This window comes from Phoenix dactylifera, chromosome 9, assembly GCF_051530095.1.
Source record: "Phoenix dactylifera cultivar Ajwa chromosome 9, Ajwa_hap1_PhDact_Kaust_v1.1, whole genome shotgun sequence".
Classification (NCBI taxonomy): Eukaryota; Viridiplantae; Streptophyta; class Magnoliopsida; order Arecales; family Arecaceae; genus Phoenix; species Phoenix dactylifera.
The window spans coordinates 28,781,435-28,800,425 of NC_143198.1; the positions used below are offsets into that span (position 1 = coordinate 28,781,435).

Below are 18,991 nucleotides of genomic sequence, written 5' to 3' on the forward strand. Positions count from 1 at the left end.
AGCCAGATCTGATGTGCTGTGCAAGTCGCTCGAATAGCCTCCTGACATGTCCGAGGGCGGACCAACCACTGCTGCATCGTCTGTAAAAACTGAGGCCTCCCATGCCAGACCTCCTGCGGGAACCCTGCCCACTGCCATGCCGACCTCGCCCACGTACACTGGAAAAGCACGTGGTCGACCGACTCCTCCACACTGCATGTCCCGCACTCCGCAGGGATCTCACATCCTCGCCTACTCAGCACTGCTCTCGTCGGGAGACGATCCCACGCCACCTTCCATAGGAAGAGTGCAGTCCTCGGGTGAAGCCCTGACCTCCAGATCCAAGTGTAGTCCGGCCCTGGCTCATACTCCTGCTGGATAACACCGGCGAGATCTCCCAATCGGACCCTGGATCGGCAGGAAGTGCCCCAAACCCTAACATCAGGCCCCCCGTAGCCTGGCACCGGAAGGGACCGGATCCTCTCAGCTAGATGTCCCCCGAACAGCTGACGTAACCTGACATCATCCCATGCTGACTCTCCTGGGGCCAGAAGATCAAAAACCCGCAGCCCCTCCGCCGCCGCAGCATCAATCATGGTCGGCCAGCACCTCAATGGGACAGTGTCCACCCATGGGTCCGCAGTCACATCAATACTCCGCCCATCGCCTACTGTCCACCTGGTATTTGCCGACACCGTCGGCATATACCTCCCAATCTCACGCCACATAAACGAAACTCGCCGCCTACTCCATGCCATCTCTGAGCCGTCACGTCCATATCTGGCAGCCATCACCTGACTCCACAGCCCGTGTGGCTCTAGCAGGAACCGAGCTGCATGCCGAGCAATGAAGGCCTCGCGGCGCTCCAGCAGGGACTGCACCCCGAGACCGCCCTCGCTGGTAGGCCGGCATATGTGCTCCCAGGCTACCAAATGCACCCCACGGCCTCCACCAAGTGACCCCCACAGGAAGCACCGCAACAGTCGCTCAATCCTCAGTAAGGTCGTCTTCGGAACCACAGTGTTGGCCATGAGATAAACTGGCATGGAACCCAACACCGATCTGATCAAAGTCAGTCTCCCCATCATAGATAGGGAACCTGCTCTCCATCCCTCCAACCGGCTCTCCACCCGCTGCACCAGGCTGGAACACTCTGCCACTCGTAATCTGCGGCCTGTGATGGAAACTCCCAGGTAGGTCAATGTCTCCTCCTGCTCAGGAATCTGCAAAATCCCACGAATCTCCTGTCTGACCCTGCTCTCCGTACTCGGACTGAAGCGGACAGCTGACTTTTGAAAGTTGACTCTCTGGCCCGACGCCATACAGTAATCTGCAACCACCCTACGAAGGACCCGTGCATCGGAAACCCGCGCCCTGGCCAAAAGAAGACAATCGTCAGCAAAGAGTAAGTGGGAAAGAGGACTAGCCCCCGGGGCGGGAACATAGGCCTCCAGCTCCCTACGGGCACACACCCTCTGCAAATCACGAGACAAAATATCAGCACAAAGAATAAACAAGTAAGGGGATAAAGGGCATCCCTGACGCAGCCCCATGGTAGACTCAAAGAAAGGAGAAGGTGTGCCATTGACCAAAATCGAAAACTTTGGCCCCCTGACACACCCCAGCACCCAGTCGATCCACTGCCTATGGAATCCGTACGCCTCCAGTGTCTGCTGAAGAAATCTCCATCTGATCCTGTCATAAGCTCTCTCCATATCCAGTTTAATAGCCATCAGGCTATGTCGCCTCGATGCTCGCTGAAGGTCCCACATCATCTCCTGAGCCAGTAGAACATTATGGGAAATGTTCCTGCCAGCTATAAACGCCCCCTGCTCCTGACTGATGATGGCAGGCAGAAGGGGTTTCATCCTTCGAACCATAATCCTGGCCACTACCTTATACAAGGTAGTGCACAAGCTGATGGGTCTGAAGTGGCAGGGCTCGGCCGCCTCCTGATGCTTCGGAATGAGCGTGATGAAGGTAGCCTTCCAATCCCCTGGCATCGCCGCCTGGGAGAAGAAGCACTGAATGGCCTCAACCACCGCTGTCTGAATAATACCCCAATATCGTCGAAAGAAGAACGGGGGAAACCCATCTGGTCCCGGAGCCTTGTCTGGAGCCAAAGCCCAGACTGCCTCCCGTACCTCCTGTGCCGACATCGGACGGACCAGGGCTGCGTTCTCATCATCCTCGATCCTCACATCCACCCGTGGAGGGATGGGGTCACTGTCGTCGGACTCCTCCTCCTCCGTCCATCTGGAGCGGAAGAAATCCAACAAGATCTGACGAATGGAGGGCTCACCTTCTACCCGGCGTCCCGACCAATCTCGCAGCGAGTGAATCGTGCTCCGCTGCCTCCGAATAATCGTAGTCCGGTGGAAGAAACTAGTATTGCGGTCACCCTCACGCACCCACTGGATTCGAGATTTCTGACGCCAGAAGATCTCGTGCTGTCGTAGAAGGGAGTGGTGAGTCGCTAGAAGCCCCCGAAGGTCACCCATATCGCTCGTCGAAAGCGTGCCTTCCAAATCTTCTTTCGACTGCAGCTCGGAGATCGCGGTCTCAACCCCCTCCACTCTCCGGAATATATCGCCCACAACCTCGCGGTTCCATCTCCGGAGACGCCTCTTGGCCAACTCTAGTTTGCGCGACACCCGGTGCATAGCGTCTCCACGCACCGGGAGGCGCCATGCATCACATACAATATCCCAGGACTGGGGGTACGATAGCCAAACCTTCTCAAAGCGGAAGGGGCTAGGATGCCTGGGTCCCAGTGATGTAAATCAGCAGGGGGCAGTGGTCCGAGGCGATCCGAGGTAAGTGAGTAACCCTGCAGGTAGGAAAGAGAAGAAGCTAGTCTGGGGACGCAAAGGCCCTGTCCAGACGCTCCCAAACCCTAGCACTGCCAAGCTGGTTATTGCACCAAGTAAACTGAGGTCCTGAGAAACCTAAGTCCACCAGGCCCGTGCGTGACACAAAGTCACGAAACTCCCTCCTGTCCACTCTATCCGTGAAGGCTGCCCCTCCCCTCTTGTCACCCGAATTCAGGATGCAGTTGAAGTCACCAACAACAACTGTCGGGACACCCTGGGCAGTGAGACTAGCAATCTCCTGCCAGAGGACTCTCCTGACCCTGTGATTCGTGCTCGCATACACCCCACACAAAACCCACGGAGGAGCATCAGGTGCCGATACAACCATAACTACCTGTTGAGAGCAGTTATGGAAGACATCAAAGGTCGCCACCCCACGCCTCCACAGGAGCAAGATACCTCCCGACAACCCCTGGGACTCGACTGCGTATGTCTCCCAGTCCCTCCCCAGACGCCGTCTCAGACGTGCAAGCCCCTCACCAGATAGCCGGGTCTCACTAAGGACACAGATCTCTGGGCAATGAATTTGCACTAACCGTTTAAAGGAAGACATGAAGGAGGGCTTGGCTGCCCCCCTACAATTCCAAGCTAGGATCCTCATGGGTCACAGTCCACAAAGTCGGCCTCAGACCCATCCTCCCCCTGGTACGCGGGGCCAGCCTCAGGTACGATGCCTGGGCCCATCCCCTGCTCGTCAGAAGTGGACTGCATGACTGCCGTCCTGATGAGCTGCACAGTAGTCATGTGGTCCATACCCTCGCCTGGTCTCAGTGGCGCGGCCTGACACCCCTCCGGAAAAGGCCTGAGGTGATCCCTGGCCCTACTCCCACTAGAGGAGGCTTCCCCCTGCTCACCCGCAACCAGGGGCAGAGGGCCAAACCGGAAGACTCCAGCGGGGCCAGTACCACCCTGCGCATCCCATGGCTGTGCCTCACTCAGGGGGGGATGGCCACCGTGCGAGTCGGCCCGGCCCGGCAGCTCCCGGACCTGCTCTCCCGCCGCTGGGGGGGCCCGCAGGCCCGGGGCTGATCGAGCACGCAGCGTGCCCCGCGCTGCAGACGCATCCCGAGTCGCACCCGGCAGCCCACGACCCCGACGTCCCCGCCCCTGGGCCCGGCCGCGGGTCAACAGCGTGTCAGCCCGCTGACCCACCGCAGGAAGCACACGTAGGTGATCCCCCCTACCTGGGCCTCCATGCGGGCCCGGGTCCACCGGTGGCCTGGGCCTCTTCTGAACTTGGGCTCGGGCCACAGCTGGCCCACCAGACCCGGTCTCAGCCTGCAACAGGCTGTCCTGACTCGGCCCCGGGTCCGCTCGCATGTGAGTGGTCCCCCCGTGTCGATCCGGCTCGGCTGGCTCGGTCTCGTCGTCCCTGAGCAAGTCGTCATCGGCCATGTCCACCGGAAACGGGCCGAGAGGAGGGGCTAGCTGGAGCCCTTCCCCCTCCGCTGCCGCCGGCGACCGACGCCGAGCAACCTTAGCCGGCTTCTGCCAGCCGGCCGTGTCAGCCGGAGAGACCGCTGCAGGCGATGGTGACGCCACCACCGGACTCACCGGCCGCCTCGCAGACGACCCAGCCCCGTGATCGGGCCCGGGCGGTTCCTTCGGCCGCGGCGGCAGGTCCCCCGGAGGGATCTTCCGCCGGGTTGCCACCATCCAGGGGCCGAAGACTGGCCCCTGGACCTCCACCCCACCACCGAAGGTCGGTAGACCCGAGCTGTCCCCCGCCTCCGTTGCCGCCGGATGCACCTCCCTGTGTGCGCCGGCGGCCATCTGGAAACGGCACGTCACCTCCGTATGCCCCATCCGCCCGCAGCTAGGGCAAAGAACAGGGACGTTCTCGAAGACGAAGGGCTGCCACCGCACCTTCGTCTTCCCCTGTATGAGCACCCCCGGCCGCAGCGGTTCAGTGGGATCAATCGCCACTTTAACCCGGGCGAACCCCATCGCCGCCTGCTGCTCGGTCACTTCATCCACCGCCACCGGCTGGCCGGCGCGAGCCGCGATGTGGAGGATGGTCGACGTCGACCAGTACTCCGGCGGTAGTCGCGGCAGCCGGAGCCATACCAACGCCCTGTTCACCGTTCCGTCCCCCGGCTCAAAGTCCGGCACCCACGGGCTCATGGCGAGCAACTGCCCCGCCACCACCCACGGCCCTCCCCTGAGAGCCCGATCCCGGTCCTCCGTCGACCGGAATCGCAGGGCGATGTAATCGTCCGCTAACGGGACAGCCACCACTCCTTCAAGCTTCGCGCGGGTGGCCACATCCTTGGCCACCCATTCCGCCGGAATCCGGCGACCAAAACTCCGGACAATCGCCGCCCGCCCTTCCCACACCTGCCGGGCCGCCTCTATCGGCTCTTCCGGCGGCCGCAGCACTTCTGGGAAGCGGCGGCTCAGGCGGTCCACCTCCTCGGCCGTGGGCCAGTGGGTAACCCACGGCCCCGGCTTCGACCAGGCAGTAGGGCGCACCCCACGACCGGTCGACTTCGAGCTGGTGGCAGTGGGCTTACCGTTGCCTCTCGCCGCTCCCTCCGACGCCTTCGCCGCCGACTGCTTCCCCTTGTGCTCCATGCCGCTGTTGCCCACCTGAAGACACAACAAACAGGTCAAGAGGACAGAGTGTACCGGCGTACTCCCCCCTTCCGGTGTGGTCCGCTCCTCCTCGGGTTTCCTCCTCGGCTGCCAAATCCTCGACAATCAACCGAGGACTCCCCAATGGCCAACCGGCGCACACCGCCCACCGTCCTCCTCGGGTTTCCTCCTCAGCTGCCAGGTCCCTGCCGCTCGCCCGCTTACCGGCTTACGGCCAACCCAGGCGCTCGACGATCAATCGAGGACTCCCCAAGATCCCGGCCGGCCAACCGACACCCACCGCCCACCGGAGCTCCTCGGGTTTCCTCCTCGGCTACCAGATCCCAGCCGCTCGCCCGCTTACAAGCTTACGGCCAACCCGGCTCTCGACGAGCAGACGAGGACTCCCCAAGATCCCGGCCGGCCAAACGACGCACGCCGCCCACCGGAGCACCAAGATCCCCGGTCAATCAGCTCGCGAGCGCCACCGACCAGATAGCCGTTGGGAACTTCTCTCTCTACACCAGAGTTTCTCTCTCAAGATTTTAAGAACCTCTTTTGCGGGTGCCAAATAAACCTGTCCATTGACCCATGATCAAGATGCACCAAACTCTAAGAAAGGTATTTTATACAATTGCATTCTATAAAAATGTATATTGATGTAGATCCTTTCATGGTCGGAATTTTTTAGGATGAAAAAATGTAATGGCATCATGTCACCCAAGAAGATTTTTGTGCCGACGTAAAACTAATTTGGCTGGCTTTGATCCAACCAATCTCTCGCATAAATAATCCCTGCTGTGCGGCCACCTAACACCATTATTTTTTTAATTTATACAACATAAGCCACTCTATACCATTTTTTTTAAAAAATAATTGCTCAACCCAACATTAGCCACCCTATACCATTTTTTAACGATTAATTAGAAATATTAAAATTATTTTTTTAGATATTATATTTTTAAAAATAAATTTTTTAAAAAATAATAAAAAAAATTTTGCGGGCAGAACAAGTCGTTATTGTTTAATGGGATACGTACTAGGTCTCATGCTATATGGGAGACATCATGCGGATCCCACGTCCGAGAGATAGCGGCTGGAAAGGGCCCCCCGTACCTCCCAGATTCCTCGAGAGCTCGTGCGTGTGATCACGTGGTGTCGCGGTTGTATCCTTAGAGCGAAAGAAGGATGCACCTTCCTTCACGCTCAACCACCGTTGGATCATCCACTGCACAGCTCTTAAAGCGATCCGAATAAATCATTCATCCGTCTGTAGTATGCAAAGATTGCGAAGTGAAATGGGGACGATCCAACGGTCAAAAGGCACGAAGAAAGATGCATATTTTTTTTATTATTTAGCAATTTATATCTGACGAGTACGAATACACCCAATAAAATTAGAAAACAGAATATTTCAGAGCGCCCGAAACAGTTCTCCATTCTCAGCCCACATGGTACTTTCCGTATGACTGGCCATATAGACGACCACCTAATTCTCGGCCCCATTAGCTTTACGAAAAATATGCTTTGCCTGAAAAGCCACTCCATCCTTCATTAACAAGCAGGGGTTGGTTTGCGGCTCCCTCTGAATCATGACCATTGAAGCGATGGTTCCCAAAGGAATAGACGGTAGAGACAGGCGGAACCTATGACTCCTAAAATGAGGACGTATCGAGATACCGCCCGAGCATGCCTGTGAGAGTAGGGCTGTTAATGAGCCGAGCTGCTCGGGCTCGGCTCGATAAAAGCTCGGCTCGAGCTCGGCTCGGTAGTCAAACGAGCCAGAGCCCGAGCCCAATATGAGGCTCGTTTACATTCGAGCCCGAGCAGCTCACGAGCCCCAACGAGCTCTAGTCTTCCACTGAAAAATCTTATTTCAGCACCATAATTCATAAAAATCTAATCACATAGAGAAAAATAGCTTGTTATCGAGCTCGAGCCGGAGCTCGAGCCCAATTACGAGCCCGAGCTCGTTCTAGAGCTCCTAATTGAAACGAGCTTTACGAGCTCAAGCCCGAGCCTTTGCTTTGCCAAGCAAGCCCAAGCTCGAGCCCAAAATAGAGCTCGTTACCGAGCCCGAGCCCGAGCCTAAGCTTCTGTGAAACGAGCCGAGCCGAGCTCTTCCAGGCTCGGGCTCGGTTCGGCTCGTTGACAGCCCTACGTGAGAGGAACATCTGGGCGTGTCTCTCTATTGCTGTGCGGTGGGTCGGCGGTATATTTGCAATACAAAATATGGATAAACTTAACCAAAGTTATTGGGAATATTTTTATAAATTTTTTACACACATAATGCAAAAGGCTTGAATTGAATCCGGCCACCAATGTCCGGTTCTCATGCAGAAGACCGGAGGGCAGAGGGAGAATAGCGATAATCCAATCTCATGCGTTTAATAATTTAATTAGAGTTGTAAAATCTTGGTTAAAAACAAGCTTAGCTCAAGCATAAGTGTGTCAGACTAGAAATTCATTGTTTTAGTCTCGACCTGAAGTAAGCTAAAAATAAATTCACTGGATCGATAAATAACTGATCATTGGATTAAATGTACTGATAGAATAACTGTTTCAAATCCTACTCTTTATATTTTTTTCCGTTCTCTCCCTCTCCTTCTAGTAGTCATCGTTAGGGGTGGCAATTTATGACCCGACCTATTAACTCGATTTTTAAACGACCCGCTTTAGGTTAGTTTAAATTTGACATAAATAGGTTTAGATTGTAAATATGGCAATCCATCTAAACTTATTTATTAAATGGGTTGGGTTCAAATTTAACTTTTGACCCATTTAATAATTGGGTCGAGTTATGACTCGATCCGTTTAACTTGTTTAAAACCTGTTTAACCTATTTGAACCCTACTTAATATATTTTGGACCTATTTAACCCGACCCGCTTAACCTATTTAACCTATTTAAATCAATTTAACCCGTTTAAAATCCATCTAACTTGTTTGATCCGTTTAACCTAATTAATAAATGAGTTATATGGATCATGTCAGGTTAACTATTTAATAAACAGATTGGATTCATATTTGAAATTTTGACATGTTTAATAAACAAGATGGATTTGGGTTGATGAATTTTTGACCCAACCCACATCCGACCCAACCCGTATCTAACCCGACCCGACCCGACGCGATTGCCACCCTATAACAATTCAAGACCTCACTTATAAAAGCTAACTGAAAGGTATTATTTTGGTTCCTTAATTCTGTATAAGTATCGAAGATCTACCCAGCGAATAACCGACGTGAGACTAAACAAACGCCTACACGGGTCCTCACATACTCCTATGTTTAACCCATGACATTATCGTCGGGCTAAAGGTTCCAATCCATTAAAATCTAACCATAAGCATCATGATTGGCCTATGGTCAGCCTCAATGAATCTGTCCTGCAGTATTCCCTAGTGCACATAGATTATGGGCTAAGTCTACTCTGATACCATTTGTAATAATACAAAACCTCATAAAAAAAAGATCAGCTAGAAAGTATTACTCAATCCTGTATAAGTATCCAAAATTTATCCAACAAATAACTAACGTGGAACTAAACACACGCCTATATGGATCCTCACATAATAGCCACCATCCAATGGCCTCTACCGGCACCATCAATCCTCCTCCCATGCCGATCCTCCCTCCAACCACCACCACTGCCAACCTGTTCCCTCTGTTAATTGAATATGTTATATTTAGCTCAATTTTAATTGAGCTCAAATCGGGCTTGATAAGATAACAAATAAGCTGCACTTGATTAGACCCAAGATCCATTAAGCCTTGTTGACAGCATTCATTTAAAATTCATGAAAATATGGCAAACTTGCCAACCTTCCGCATGAGCCAAAAGATTATGATTGCATATCAATCTACATCCTAGATATCTCTATCTCTACATTTAAAACATTTTCAGTATTTGAAATTATCCTTCCAACATTCGAAGCTACATTTCAATCTCGAGCCGAGATCCTCTCCAATAATTCAAACCAGGGATGGAGACGTTTTGCCTTGCAACCACGGCTCCACATTTTGCATAATGGCTATAATTGGATAGACCACGCCATAGTACGTAAGGTTTTGTGTCCCATGTACTAAACGTGGCCATACAGTCCTGCTATCGTGTAATATATGGATCGTACCCAAGAGCATGATTTCAATTCTAGAACTTCCATTATTTGTATGAAAAAAAAGTAGGCATCTAGCTGAAACAATTATTTCTGTGGGTAACCATGAATTGAGCTTGAGGGTACATGTCGATCTAGTTGCTAAAATATCTTTTATTTGTACAAGAAACTGAACAACAAAAAAAAGATGGAAGGCTTCCATGCTCCTACTCTCTCATCAAAATAATTATAATAATATAAATTAAAAGCAAAAACTAACAGAAATACTGCCCTCTTTTCTTCAGATAGAAATATATTATAAGGCATAACCAATAACCAAAGAAAAAAAAAAGGACCTGCATAGGAAAACTTTTGAGAACTGGAGCGGGGCCCTTGGTATTACTCTTTGAGATGAGATCGGGCTTGCGTGCCTTCATTTTCTCAAATTTGTTATTTAGTAGCCGAAAACATAGAAATTTGTTTAGAAAATGCAGCCACTTCTTTAGAAATTTGTTTGATAGGACAATTCCATTTTTTTTTTTTTCAAAGGACAATGCCTTGCTAGATACAATCATAAATCACCATCAGAAAATTACATGATCATATAAATATCTTGAAGTCAAAGCATGACATGAAATGAGCCCATCTGATTTTACGGACATGGCGATTCCTTGTTAATCCCATTCAAAGTGTAAATGAGCTCCTAATGGACAATCTCCAGGGAGGTATACATTGGTTTAGCTACAGGTGGGAGTGAGATGATGACCCCTATCTCGTGACGTGCGAATTACGACGCGGCAAGGACGGCTTTCCTATAAAACCTACAAGTTGGTGAAAACATAGACTTGATCTAATTAATCTATCAGGCGACGTCCTTTGCTATGTCAAACAAGCTATGCCTACGAGCATAGGATTGAAAAAATACATGATTCACATCAATCAAAGTCGGAGAAAAAAAAAAGTGAACCCACTTGATGAACAGTGTCTTCTAAAAGTCTGAAAGGAGATAGATGAGCCACATCTAATGGAAGCACGGCGCTGTGAGTCAGGTAACTCTGATAAAATATGAAGTGTTATAGTGACATATGCACACTCTTCATGAAAAACATCAGACAAATCAAATATTTTAATTTCCCTACGTATGAAGGTCTCTCTCGTTAAGGTCCATGCCCATTTTGAGCTCCAAGAAGGATATTTATAAATTTCCACAGTTGCTATCACGCTATGACAGCATAGAAGCACCTCCTACCTTAGTTCTGGCTTTCTAGATCATGAAAGTAAGGCTAAGGCTGTCCAAGACACCGTTACAGAAAGAATAAAATTATAATAATGCTATTAAGCAATAGGGATATTTGAGGAGGGTGAGCTGTTTCATTACTTGGATGGCAACAAAAGGCATTCTAAAGCCTTTACTGGTTGAAGGCACTGTTTTGAATTCCAATCATGCGTCCATTTTGTTCATCAGCCCGGCTAGGCCCAAGTTGCCAAGGAATTTTCCATGTAGCTAGATATTTAAAAAAGAAACCTATTTCAAGAAAGAAGTCCACACAAAAAATCCCTTAAATTTGGGAAAACATTGGAAATTGCTTCAAGAAAGCAGCAAAAACATGAACAAACATTGGTAACTAAGTAACAAGGAACATATAGGAAGACCCCTGGCGAATAATAAGTTTAAATACTAATATTATTAGAACATGTCCTGTCCAACAAGGAGGAGCAGGGAGATCTCGTGCAGTCATTAGATGTGCAATCATCAATAGAAAGGATCATATATGCATTATTGGTCATTTATTAGACCACAAGCTCAGCAACTATCTGTAATTTAAATTTCTTCATAGTATCTCCCTTTTCTTCACGAGATCTTTGAGGTTTTCTTTATTCATCTCTCCTGTTGTTACTTTTTTTCTCCCTCACCAACTACTCTTTTCAGTTTCTAAGAGAGGGTCTCGAAAGGATTGTCTAGATCATGATAAATCTAGTGTCCCCCAAGTGAAAACCTCAGTAGTAATAGCATTCTTGTTTACAACATGATCAAAATCCGAACATGATGTGCACTATTTGACAACCAACAATCTATAACAATGGCACATCCAATTTGGTGCAGGGAAAGCTGAGATTGCATGGCAAGATCCAGTCATACAGTCATGTAATACAGTATTTCTCATCATAATCAAATCACATAACAGCTAAGATCTAGTGCTTCTGTCATTATGACCTGAGTCATGATATAAAAATTGATAGGCAGAGATTAGATCTGATACCAAAAAATAATCATGTTGGCGCCACAATTGAACTCCAAGGTAGAAGCTGAACTCTGAAATGAATCGTTGGTAACTAAACTCCGAGTTATCTGTACAGGTATATGTTCTGCCTCCTCATTTTGCTTTAGTATAAAATTCACCCTGGTTGTCCAGCAAAAAGAAATTTACCATATGAAACAAAAGAAAGAAACAAAGAAGCAAAACACTAACCTAGACTACCAGCCACTAAAAAATGCATGCTGAAGGAAAGAAAATTTTGAACATTCCGTAGAAGCGACGAGAAGTAAAAACTATCAGCCTGATACAATTAGTCAAGTGCATTATGAGTTATGGTTGTGTATTCTCGAGCAAATCATGGAGGTGGCTCACTTCTAGTGTTTGGAAGCATGCAAGTCTCATGTAACACCACACATATTTGCCTCCTACTTACATTGCCGATTTCAAACAAACAAGTTCCAAAATGCAAAATCTCTTCCCATAAGTCAAAAGGCGGGCTATATTTAGACCTGTTGTCACTATCTTGACCATAATGACGTGGTTGATCATAATCATACATGGTTAACCATGGTAGACCATCTCACCTGTCACTTAAAACTGTTCACTTCAATCATGTCAGATACATGGATTTCACTTCCACACCTTAACTTTTATGGTGCCAAACATTCAGAATTGAACTCATCTCCTAGTCACGATTCCTTTAAGTACATTGCCTAAGATTCTCACCTTAGCCTTTGTTTCTCCCTCTCCCTTTCTCTTGTTTTTGTTCTTTCTATTTTCACTCTTTACTCCTCTCCTAAAATCCTTTTTCTTTTAATTCTGAAAATATCCATGTCAAGTCTGGCTTCTCAGTAATGTTATTACCGATCTATACTACTGATCTATAGAAAATTGATTATAGATCCTATTAGCAACTCAGCCCTAGAAAACCATGTATCCTTATTCCTCACCTTTCATTCTTTTTTTTTTTTTTGGGGGGGGGGGGGGGGGGGGGGTGGGTTAAACCAGACACCAGGACCGAACTGACTGTCTCCAATGAAACAAAAATTTAGATCATTTGGATCTTTTTCAGCACATCAGTAACGCACATCGTTCTGTAATTTTTTCACACATTTGATTTCATTTCTGATGGAAATCCAAATTTCTGGAGACCAAGCTTACATCGTGCGAGTCGAGGGTATTGCTCCTTGCTCCATTCTTGTAAACCATAACCAAGGGTTTGCACATTATTGTTGAAGCAAAAATAACTCAACTCTCTTCATGTAAAAATTAAAGTATCATGTGCCACACATGTACTGGTTATGGCCTTTGTCAATCACATGCTTGGCCACATGCCTAATAAAAGGAATGAACATATGCCAATTCTTATTGATGTGTCAATCGATGTGTCTTACCCCAAAAATCAGCACGATGAGCAGTAGCAGTAGGACACAGGGCCCCTTGACACAGTGTGAAGCTGCACCAAGTTAATGCCTGTTGGCAAATGCATGGTGGCAAGGCACATAAATCTAATGCAGTGTGAACTCTTACCAATTTAATGCACAACCGGTGCATGTATGATGAGTGAATGGCACGTCAGCAAGGTCCTGCAAGGGATAACAGGCATGCTTGGTGAAGTGATTCGCATTTCTTCATCTTCTAACATAGGCTAATAGGAAAGCTACATATGACTATCATGTGATGCTAGATGAGACCGCTACTAGGCTAAGCAACTAAGAAATGACCAAAGCATTATGATGGTGGAAATTGTAAATTTAATGAAGATCTTTAAATAGGGCTTATAAAAAGCAAGAGTGGAAGGAAAGAAGAGGCTTTGAATACTTTGGTCACTACAGTGTCTTCAACCGTGCATTCTTTTCTTCTAACAAACCGAGTCCAAACACTGGGGAATGGAGATACGACTTGCTCTCCAGTACCCTGCACTATCGCACCATCGACCAAGCATCCCACCAAAACCAAGCATCCCTTAAAAGTGGAGATTCAACTTGCTGTCGTACCATTGCCACACTCTGTATACAACCCCTCGAAGTGGATGTCTAACCTACGTTGTTTTTACTTTTTTTTACCTAGAAAGTGGATTGTGTTTCCTTTATCCTCCTTCGTGTCCCTTGTCATATAGCTGCCTATTTTGTGAAAAGCTATTAGAGGCGAATGTCTGTCTGTCTATTTCTTCCTGCTTCTCTTCTAAACACTTCAATGGAAATTTATGAGGTCCTCTTAGCTGAAGTGCCAAGCCTGTAATGTTTGATTGATGAACCTCTACATCAGCTTGAATCCCATTCAACCTCTATCTACCAAGCTGCATACATATGGACAGTCAGTGTTTCCCCAGAGAAACACTGTGTTAATCAGCACGAACTGCATGGACCAGCATGCACAACTTAGGGGTGTGCATTCTTGTAACATGCCCATACCTAGCTAGTGTGGTGTACAACACAACATTGACTAGCATGGCACAGAACTTCTCATATCTTTGTCAGTAGGCAGAGTATAAGCTTTGAGTTTGCTTACTTTTCTTGCAATCAACTAAATATCAGCAGCTGGCATGTTGTACCCCTGTTAAGCTTAACCCTAGTGTCAGGAGTAGAAAGGGAAAATGTACCACTCTTTTAAACTATGAAGGCAAAGCATCTACTACGTCCTTCAGCTTTTAGAAGCTGCCTATTTTTTATTTTGTATCTCTTGATGTCTGATTATTATTAGTCAATTTTGTGATAAAGCAGCTAGTGCCAACCTTAGTTCAATGAGCTTGTAGACATACTAAGATTGATAGCCCTCCATTCACCATCACAGATAAGCTGCCACATTATTTTTGCCTCATATTTCTCAGATTATTCACCTGACTATGCTATGTAGTCCAACGCTCTTTCTCTACAATGCACCGGCACTAAGGATAACTATATCCCCCATGCATAGTTTTACGACTACAGCATGTTTCATTGTGCCCTTGGAGGTTGGGGATCAATCTGCTAAATCTATCATGGTACACTGTGCTAAATTGCTAATACTTCACTTACACACTAAGAAAAGATATAAAGTTGGAATGTCAAGACATTCTAGTTCTTGTATCTGACTACTTTGTTTCTAATGGGGGGTAGATATGTCATTTAAGTGATTTGGTGGAGAGCAGACATGTCTAGAACACTCAAGCATGACTTATGATCCATCTACCCAATCTTACCTCCCAAGCGATAATAAAGACTCATAATGCTTTCTGATAAAGCAACCCTTAAACATGTTAAGTATGTATACAAGTCAAACACATAATACAACATCCAGGAAAACTATATTAAATCAAGCAAATAATAAGAAGTTCAAGGCAAAATGTATAAGAAATCTTGTATCTAATTTAAGATATTTGCCTACAAATAGAGTAATCTACATGTGCAGATGTATGTCAATGAAAAACATTGGAAACCAAGTTGTGCACAAATACACATTTGCCATCAGAAACGGAGCATGCAGAAACACATACACCCATGCAATGCAATGTTGGTCAGTGCCATGAATTATGATTTGCACCCCATGTGTAGATTTCTTGACAGCATTATACACAATATACAATATAACACAAACACAATTTTCTTACACCATGCAAATAATAAGATTCATCAATCAATAAGATCATTGATTGCAAAGAAAAGTGAGGATTACATGTCAATGTCATTATATCATAGTGGAATTAATAGCCTGGTAAAGACAATTGTGCTATTTCACCGTATATATTCAGCCTACTCAACTACAAATTTTCCCAACTCACACCCATCAAACCACATAAAAATCAAGGAACTCAATAAATTAGAATGTAACCAAATACTTTGTCTTGGAAAAGAATAGACCAATTAAAGACTTTTCGATACAAAATTTTGTTGGTGACCAATATGCTTTCTCGAGTACTTGACAAAGCAACTTAAACAGCAATAGCATATTCTTGACAGCAAACACAAGCTAGAAGCTCCTTAAGCTTTCTTTCACTGATAGGATGCCCTTGAAACAAGTCCTCAATGATCTTATTAAGCACCTACATGATTTCGCAGTTTCGCCATAGTAAATTTTTGGAACCAGAAAATCACATCAAAGTAGTTGTTGAAGTAATAATATCAAAGTTCAACAACAATCACATGCATATATGCATGCACATGCATGCATACATGCATAGATACATATATGTGTGCTATGTGACATAGCAGAGTTCATGCTTCATGACAAACTTTGGCATACTACATTGCATTTGGAAATTTAAAATATCATAATTGTGATTGACTAAATATTACATGTGTGTGTGCATGTATGTATCACGTAAATTGAATGTTCCTTACCTGAACATAATAATATAACTATGAAATGAAAGCCGCTAGTGAAAAATTTCCTGAACAAGACTTTCCCACCATTAAATACATCATAGAATGGATTATGATAGTCAAAAAAAGAGATATTATATGGAGATTTTCCTTCTGAAAAATAATATACTTATTCTGAAATATGAGCATTGTGAAAGCCGGCATTACCTAGACACTTGGCACGGGTGCCATGTCCTCAAGTGTCAGACAGCAACCTCCAAAAATCTAGGCATCGGGACATGGCTACATATATATGTGTGGTTTGTTTGATGCTTATTAAAATTATAAATGCTATTTAACAAATAATTTAATAAAATAGTCATGACTTTTCAAATTGTTTAATCTATTTGCTAGGTTCACGTACGATGTTTTGAGATGCTCAGATTGACAACTAACTATGATATATTTATATCTAAATCACAGTACTTAACTTAAAGCATTCACATAATCTTGATAAAGTTTATTAATATAAAAGGACGCTATCCAGGACACTTTGCTTGAAGTGTCCACAAAAAACAAAAAACTTTTATACTTCACTAGAAGCGTCCCACACTTCAAACTAAGAATCCCCGAAAAGGACACTTATAATGCTCATAATGTGACTGGCAACTATATTCTCTTTCGTCCCCCTTGTCATTGAAGATACATTTCTTGAAGATCTTTCCTCCAGCAATAACAATGTCATACTTGGAAATTATATCATAAAATTTCCCCTTATTAATGTCATATATCTAAAGATTCAATTTGAAAAAACTTCTCCCCGATTATATACAGTAAATCCTGTCACCTAATCAAAAAATGAATTGGTAAAAGATCAATATATTTTTCTGGTGGCTTTTCTTGACAGGTTACTATTCCCATATAATTATAAATAAGCACCGGACCAAGTTAATCTGCTTCTTTTTCTTTCTGTGGAAAAAAAAAAAGGAAGAACTACTAGCCTATGCTGTGCAGTCATAATCAATCTAGACAACCCTTTTCTTCTACCCTCATCAATTAACAAATTGATAGATAAAACCAAAAAAAAGTCAATATTTCCTCACCTCCACCTGCATCCCAGCATGCCGCCGTACCCCAATGGCATCATACATTACAATGAGGCTGAAACCAAGGCACACAGGAAACAACGAGTCCGCCGCCCCATGGCACAGGCCCACTGACGCCGTCAGTGCCATGCACAGCGCCGAGTGCGATGATGGCATCCCCCCGGAACTAAACAGCATCCCGTAGTCCCACCTCCGCTCCACAGAAAAGTTCAAAAACATCTTTATAGTCCCACGCCACAGGCCCCCCACACGAACGTCGGGTTCCCGGCCAGCGTCGACAAAAAAGGGGCTGACCAGGGCCTTCGACAACACCGCCGTGGTGCTCATCAGCATCATCCCACTCCCACCGCAGCACAGCAAATCATTCCCACACATCCCTTCATCCCCGAGACGGCCGCCTTCGAGCCAAGATCGAAACGAGTTGGCACCCAAGAGAGGACGAAATCCCCGACGGAGTGGAAGATTGGGAGGAGGAGGCAGAAAGGAGCGATGGGATGGGCATTGTGTGGGGTTTCTAGGGTTTTGAGGGGCGGGGGTTTTCTTGGAGGGGCAACGAAGGAGCTTGAGGGCGGCGAGGATTTGGAATGGGGGGTCGATGAGATTTTAAAGTGGGAGGGAGTGGCCTTAGGTTTTCTGGGGAGGTGGACGGCGGAAACCCTAAAGAAAGGTTTGACGCTAAGGGCCTCCATGGCCGCCCTGCATCGCCCCGGGGAAGAGAGGAGGAGAGGCGAAGAAACAGGCCGGAAGATGGCATTAGGATCAGGTTACCGTTATATTGTAAAGAGCTTTCTTGGTGAAGGGAGCCCTTGGCATTTGTCACAATTACGAATATACCCTGTCGGTTTTTTACATTGGACAGGTATGAGAAAGCACGGACCGGAATCGGAGCCCGGTTTTACTGGAGGGCGGAATGGGAATTTCGTCCGATAAACGGAGAGTCCTGCATTCCCGCTTCCGCAAAGAGTCGGGGATGAGCCCGGGAGGGCATATCGGTAGACTCCTGACAGAAAACTGTAGGTTCAGAAGATCAAGGCCGTCCATCTATTCGATCTTTAGATGGAATTCAGGTAGATTTGTGGCTACGATTGGCTAACTGGTATCATCGCTGTTAGCAGTTTGGCGGAATAATAGAGATCCACCGGAGGAGGACATAGTGGTAATTTCGAGGAAGAGAGTATCGAATTTAACTTATTTTTCCCCCATAAAAACCCTTCTAAAAATTTAAATTTACATAAATACCCTTTTCTATTTATCTCTCAAATATAATTATTCTTCTAATATCATTAATAAAAATTATATTTACTTTAATTAAAAATAAAATAAAATTTTGATATTACTTTTTTATTCTTTATCATTATTTGATATTTTTTTTTGCACTTGTATCTATTAAAAATATTTTAATTATTTTAATTTGAAATTATTAATTTTTTTAACGGGCGTTACATAGTGTAGATATATATGCAAAAATAAAACTTAAAAAATAAAATAGCAAAATAAATATTTTATAAAAATAAATATATAAATATAAATTTGAAAGAATATTTAGGTAAAATTTGATATTTAAGGGTATATTTATGTAAAAAATCTATTTTACTTTGAGAACGTTAAAGCTTGCTAAATTTCTGCGGGTCTCCAGAAAATCACAGTTTTTTCCTCCTGAGAACGTGGCTAGAGGCCTATCACTTCGTGATTGGATGAGGAGAAGTCCGCGATTTCATGGCACCGGAAACCAATTGCCACGTAAGGTTAGAACTTTGTGAAAACCGGTATGGAAAAAATTAGGAAACCAGTGGAGGAATGTAAAAAGATTGATAATTAAATAATT

General features: G+C 45.9%; 1 protein-coding gene across 1 annotated transcript; it reads right to left on the bottom strand.

Moving 5' to 3' along the window:
• Positions 1-11,787: 11,787 nt before the first annotated feature.
• Positions 11,788-17,725, bottom strand: LOC103711182 (uncharacterized). Its single transcript, XM_026806289.4, has 4 exons — positions 17,164-17,725; positions 13,311-13,366; positions 13,175-13,236; positions 11,788-11,924 (listed from the first exon to the last, which is right to left on the bottom strand). The coding sequence occupies exons 1-4, from the start codon at positions 17,539-17,541 to the stop codon at positions 11,920-11,922; spliced, it is 501 nt and encodes a 166-aa protein (XP_026662090.4). The 5' UTR covers positions 17,542-17,725; the 3' UTR covers positions 11,788-11,919.
• Positions 17,726-18,991: the final 1,266 nt, after the last annotated feature.